The sequence below is a fragment of the Lipotes vexillifer genome, unplaced genomic scaffold (genome assembly GCF_000442215.2).
Source record: "Lipotes vexillifer unplaced genomic scaffold, Lipotes_vexillifer_v1.1 scaffold209, whole genome shotgun sequence".
Taxonomy (NCBI): Eukaryota; Metazoa; Chordata; class Mammalia; order Artiodactyla; family Lipotidae; genus Lipotes; species Lipotes vexillifer.
The window spans coordinates 951,549-957,459 of record NW_006787556.1 but is presented as its reverse complement, the minus strand read 5'-3'; the positions used below and the strand labels follow the sequence as shown (position 1 = coordinate 957,459).

The 5,911-nt window shown below is 43.0% G+C and overlaps 1 protein-coding gene across 2 annotated transcripts in view; it reads left to right on the top strand.

The window, feature by feature from the left end:
• Nucleotides 1–4,236: 4,236 nt before the first annotated feature.
• The window catches only part of TDRKH (tudor and KH domain containing), a 6,525-nt gene continuing 4,850 nt past the window's right edge, over nucleotides 4,237–5,911 (top strand). For both annotated transcript variants that reach the window (XM_007460297.1, XM_007460296.1), the window contains exons 1-2: nucleotides 4,237–4,360; nucleotides 5,421–5,527. In XM_007460297.1, coding sequence (XP_007460359.1) covers nucleotides 4,237–4,360; nucleotides 5,421–5,527 — 231 coding nt within the window. The remainder of the gene's footprint in view (nucleotides 4,361–5,420; nucleotides 5,528–5,911) is intronic.

The window sequence follows — 5,911 nt, the reverse complement described above, 5'->3', positions numbered from 1 at the left end:
CCCAGGAGTGGGATTGCTGGATCATATGGTAATTCTATTTTTAGTTTTCTGAGGAACCTCCATACTGTTTTCCATAGTGGCTGCACCAACTTACATTCCTCAGGTGGTCCCGTTTCTAAAGGTAACCATTTAATAGTGTCTTCAGAGTAGAAAGGCAATTCAGATAGAGGATTACTAGAATGAGTACTCAAAGGAGGATAGAGGGGAGCAGTAGTTAAAGTTTTAGGTACCATTAATCTTTCATTAGCCTTCTACAACAATTCTTTCAATGAGGCTATTTTGAAATTTTGGAGCTTTTTGGGGCTTCTGCATATCAATTAAAATGGGTACAATAGTTTAAAATGAGAGCTCTCTAAAATTTTAACAATTTAGAAGTTTTTCCAATTCAGAGGATCCAAAGCTTCAAAAAGCTAGCCCTATACAAATATTTCTCCCTGCTAACCTAATTTGTAAAAGAGAAACTCTTACCACTGTTTCCAGTAGACCCTGCAGGCAGACATCCAGGAGACTGCCAGCTTTAACTGCATGCAAAAAAATCAGTTTGGGAATGCAAAAAGAGAACCCAATCTTGGCCATTTCAGGGTGGGGTTTCCTCTAATTTCCAATTAAGTACTTGCAAGCATACATAAACCCAGCTGGTATTCCCATAGGTGGCTGTCTGTCTGCACAGGAGCTGTTTGGCCTTTGAGGCACGATTTCCCATTATTAATTTGGTAACCTAATTCAGATATGAGATATGATCTGAACAGCGTTATGGGGACAGTGTGGTGGATCAAATGTGTGCTGCTTCTGAGTCTAGCTCCCCAAGAATGTTACGCTTTATGGTTGGGCAGGTACTTCCGCCAGTGGGGAGGTTTGGTCAATGCATGGTGCAGATACACAATGCACGGTAGAGAGAGGAGGCCAAAGGGCAGAGAAAATTTTTTATGTTTAAATTATCCTTGACTTGCCTTAGAATATGAAATTTTATTTCATCACATGTGATTTTTTTTTCCTTTTTTCTTTTTTTGCGGTACGCGGGCCTCTCACTGTTGTGGCCTCTCCCGTTGTGGAGCACAGGCTCTGGACGCGCAGGCCCAGTGGCCATGGCTCACAGGCCCAGCCGCTCCGCGGCATATGGGATCCTCCCGGACCGGGGCACGAACCCACGTCCCCTGCATCAGCAGGCGGACCCTCAACCACTGCGCCACCAGGGAAGCCCACATGTGATTTATTAAAGTGAAAAACAGAATGGTTGTAAGTGTATTGATGGGCTAGGGAGTAAGACTATGAAGACGGAAGTGACATGTGTCAGAGCAAGGATACTTAAGAGGGTACATCCTGTTCCCCTCCTAGGGGTAGGTTTAGAATATAAGGCTGTGAAGATGGTAGGCACAGATTAGATTATAAAGAACCTTTCATGCCACTGAGCTTACATTTAGGCAGGAGAGTTGCTGAAGAATAAGAGGATGTGTATTCATTCAACAAATTATTATTGACCAAATATTTATTGAGTGGCTACTATGTGCTAAGTACTGAGGAACAAAACAAAACAAAAAAATTCCTGCCTTTGGGGAGTTAACTTTCTAATGGGGAGACAATCAAAGTGAACACCTTCCAGATTATTATAATGACTGACTTTTAATCATAGTGAAATGGAAAACTGTGGAAGGATTTGAGCAGATGAATAGCATTATTTGACTTACTTCAGCTGTTGTGTTGGGAATAAACTGGAAAATGACAAAAGCAGGGACATAATTAAGAAGCAGTTGCAATAATCTAGACAAGAGATAATGGTGGTTTAGAGCATATGGTGGTCATAGCAGTGGAGAGGTTAAAAAGTGGTCAGATTCTGGATAATTTGAAAGTAGAACAAATAGGATTTGCTGACAGGATGGATGTGCTGTTTGAGGGGAAGAAGAGTAAGATTTTTAGCCTGAGGAGCTGAAAGAATGGAGTTGCCATTAACTGAGATGGCAAAGACTACAGAGGGTGAGATCAGGAGCTAGGTGTTGTACCTGTTAGGTTTGAGATGCCTATTAAACATCAAATGGAGACATCTCATAGGCAGTTGGATATACAGACCTGGAGTTCATGGGACTGGTCCTAACTAGATCTGTGAATTTGGGGATTAAATCAGCATATAGATGAGGTTTAAAGCCAAGACTGACTGAGACTTGATGAAATCCCCAGAGAAGTGAGGTAGAACAAAGAGGGCAAAGGACAGAGCCCTGGGGCACTCCAGTGTTTAGAGGTTAGAAAAAGGAGCGGGAACCAGCAAAGCAGACTGATGGAGCAGCCAGAAAGGGAGAAGGAAAACCAGGAAAGGGTGATGTGAAGCCAAGGGAAGAAAGTGTCAGAGAAGAGGGAGTCACCAGCTGTGCCAGACCCTGGGAGGGGTGGGGGCTGAAAGGAGGACTGAGAATTGATCATTGGATTCAGCAAGTCCAAGTCACTGGTGACCTTGACAAGAGCAGTAAGAGTGGATTCGAGAAGAGAAATTGAACACAGAAGTATTGACGCTCTTTGAGTTTTCTTGTAAAAGGAAGGGAAGAAAAGCATAGTATTTAGAGGAGTAAGTGGAATTGAGAAAGGATTTTCTTTAAGCAAGGAGAAGTAATAGCATGTTTGTCTGCTGATAGATTCAGTAGAGAGGAAAACATTAATGATGCAGGATAAGGAAGGAGAGCAACATTTATATGGAGCAGAGATAGTTCATCAATGGCCACAGGAAAGAAGATAGAATATTTAGGCACAGATGGAGGTAGGTGGGTCAGTTTGGAAGTTTGTTAATATTTTCTCTGAATGCTTTACTTTCTTAGTGAAATAGGAAGCAAAGACATCAGTTGAGAGGGAGGATGGAGAAGGAAGCACTAGAGGTTTGAGAAGAGGCGGTATGAAATAATTGGGAGGGTGAGAAAGTACATGGAATAAGGAAATAGAGTGAGGGACATATTGAAATATGCTAGGCAGGGCTCCCCTGGTGGCGCAGTGGTTGAGAACCCGCCTGCCAATTCAGGGGATACGGGTTCGAGTCCTGGTCCCAGAGAATCCCACATGCTGCGGAGCAACCGGGCCCGTGCGCCACAACTGCTGAGCCTGCGTTTTAGAGCCTGCGAGCCACAACTACTGAGCCCATGCACCACAACTACTGAAGCCTGTGTGCCACAGCTACTGAAGCCTTCACACCTAGAGCCCGTGCTCCGCAACAGGAGAGGCCACCGTGATGGGAGGCCTGCGTACCGCAACGAGAAGTGGCCCCCACTCGCTGCAACTAGAGAGAGCCCATGCACAGCAGCGAAGACCCAACACAGCCAAAAATAAATAAATAAATTTAATAAATAAATTTTAAAAATATATATGCTAGGCAGCAAAATGAAGATACAGTGTCAGAGAGAGACTAACAGCAAGAAGGCCATTGCAGTGGTCTAAGTGAGATTTGATGAGCTTCTGAATCAATTCAGGTACAGTATTGGGCTCATTAGCATATAGGTAGTAGTTCAAGCTTCAAGTATGGATAAAATTGCCCAAAGAGAGCAGACTGACAATAGCAGTGGATAGAGGCCACTGGAAGACAAGCTCAAAACTCAGAGGACTCCTCCAGGTAAACAGGAAAAACCATGGGAAAGAGGGCACAGAGGTAAGATTAGCTAAGGCTTATATGTGCCATCTAGGTTGATTACCTGGGAAGTTGTAGTTTTGATGAAGGAACAGGAGAGAACCCCATTTCACTGTTAGATGAGGAGTAAGTAGAAACACGGAGTGCAGATAGTAAATAGACCACACTTGCAATAAAGCAAAGTAGAAGTAGCAAAGCCCGAAACTAGGCCTGGAGAGCCATTCCTTGCAGAGACAGCAGCCTCTGGAAAGACCACGAGGTATAGAAGTGCACATATAAGGAATTTTAAATAGTTTGATGTGAAAACTAAATTTTTTAAAATATTTGATTCATTTAATTTTTTGTTCCTTTGTCTTTTAAAACTGATCAGTGTGTAGTTCTCTTTGGCGGAATTGGGGAGGGAGAAGTAACCTTCTATTTAGTTGTATGTATATGTGCCCCTTAGCTAACTTTTTAAAAAAAAAAGATACCGAGACTTTCACATGAAGTAGACTTTGAGACTGCTCAAGCTCTTGAAATGGGAAATTAGGCAGTAATATACTTCTTAATATTGTAATGTGTTCCCATTCTCTACCTGTCATAAAAGTTGTGTGAAAGCTCCTTTTCCTTCATTTGCTTATTTTAGGAGGCAGCAGAAAATGTCCACTGAACGGACTTCTTGGACAAGTTTGTCCACTATTCAGAAAGTAGCACTGGGCCTCGGGATCCCAGCCAGTGCAGTGGTTGCCTATATCCTATACCGCAGATATAGGGAAAGCAGAGGTATGTGAATCCATGGCTGTACATATGGAAATGTTTAAACTATGTTCTGGCCTTGTTAAATTGAAATGAAAACTTTCCTTCCAGACTGGGTATCATTTGTTGGGATGTAATTGGCTTTCTCTGAGGGATCTTTTTTTAAAAAATAAATTCATTTATTTTTTATTTTTGGCTGCATTGGGTCTTCGTTGCTGCGCGCGGGCTTTCTCTAGTTGCAGCGAGCGGGGGGCTACTCTTCGTTGTGGTGCACAGGCTTCTCATTGCGGTGGCTTCTCTTGTTGCAGAGCATGGGCTCTAGGTGCGTGGCCTCCAGTAGTTGTGGCTTGCAGGCTCTAGAGCTCAGGCTCAGTAGTTGTGACACATGGGCTTAGTTGCTCCGCAGCGTGTGGGATCTTCCCAGACCAGGGCTCAAACCCGTGTTCCCTGCATTGGCAGGTGGATTCTTAACCACTGCACCACCAGGGAAGTCCCTGTGAGGGATCTTTGAAACAGAGTTTTTTCTTTTCTATGTTAATGTGAAATAAAGAACTCATTTTATAATTCTTTTGATCTCTTCCCTTCAGCAGCACCAACACTACAATGGGTTCTTCCTTTCTCCTTTTTTTATACCCATACACTTGTTTATATTTTCCTTCTATTGTTAGAAGGCTAACTGTCCGGTCCAGTTTCCCCACAGGTTGGACCTACGGAGTAGGACCTAGAGAAATGATTTACGTACAAACGAGAAATTCTGAACCTAGTGGGCTCCTCAGGCAACTTCTAGCCTTCATTCTTCTCCAGGAGTCGTGTCTTGGGAGTAGTTTGCCCAGAATCCATCACCCATTCCTTGCAGAACCAAATGACTTTTCCCATTTTAGCATATGAAAACAGTAGCCCAGAGAGAATGCCCATCTTCTGGTCTTTCAGGACCTTTTAATTCCCACTCAGATGCTGCTTCTCCTTCTCTTTATGGTTGAGATCCTCACTTTATCTCTTGCATCCACATCTCTTTGATAGCTAGATTCACGGGAGGGCAGGTAGTAGCTTTGGGTATTATCTAAGTATGATCTGATGATCTATGCAGAAGAGCGGCTGACATTTGTTGGGGAGGATGACATCGAGATAGAGATGCGAGTCCCCCAGGAGGCTGTGAAGCTCATCATTGGCCGGCAAGGAGCCAATATTAAACAGGTAACTGTGTGAGCAGGCAACGGCTTTCCCAGGGATTGATTCTGCTTTCCCTCCTCTGCCCCCATTCCATAAAACCCACTCACACTATGTATATTTTAAACAGAAAAATACAGGAACTTATTAGGTAACTGCTATTTTCTTTCTAGAGATGAGTACTTCTCTCTAGAGAATGGGTGACTTAACTTGAAATGGGCATTTTTAATTGGATGATTCTCAGCCTGGTATAGCTTGAATCATTCCTTTCTACTATGGAATTATGAACTCTCATTAATTGACAGTAACTAATTAATTACTCCCTGATTCTTTTTACCATCTCCCGTTGTTCAGTTGGAATGTCAATAAAATAAAGTAATTGATTCTCTAATCCAAATTAGGGGGAAAGAG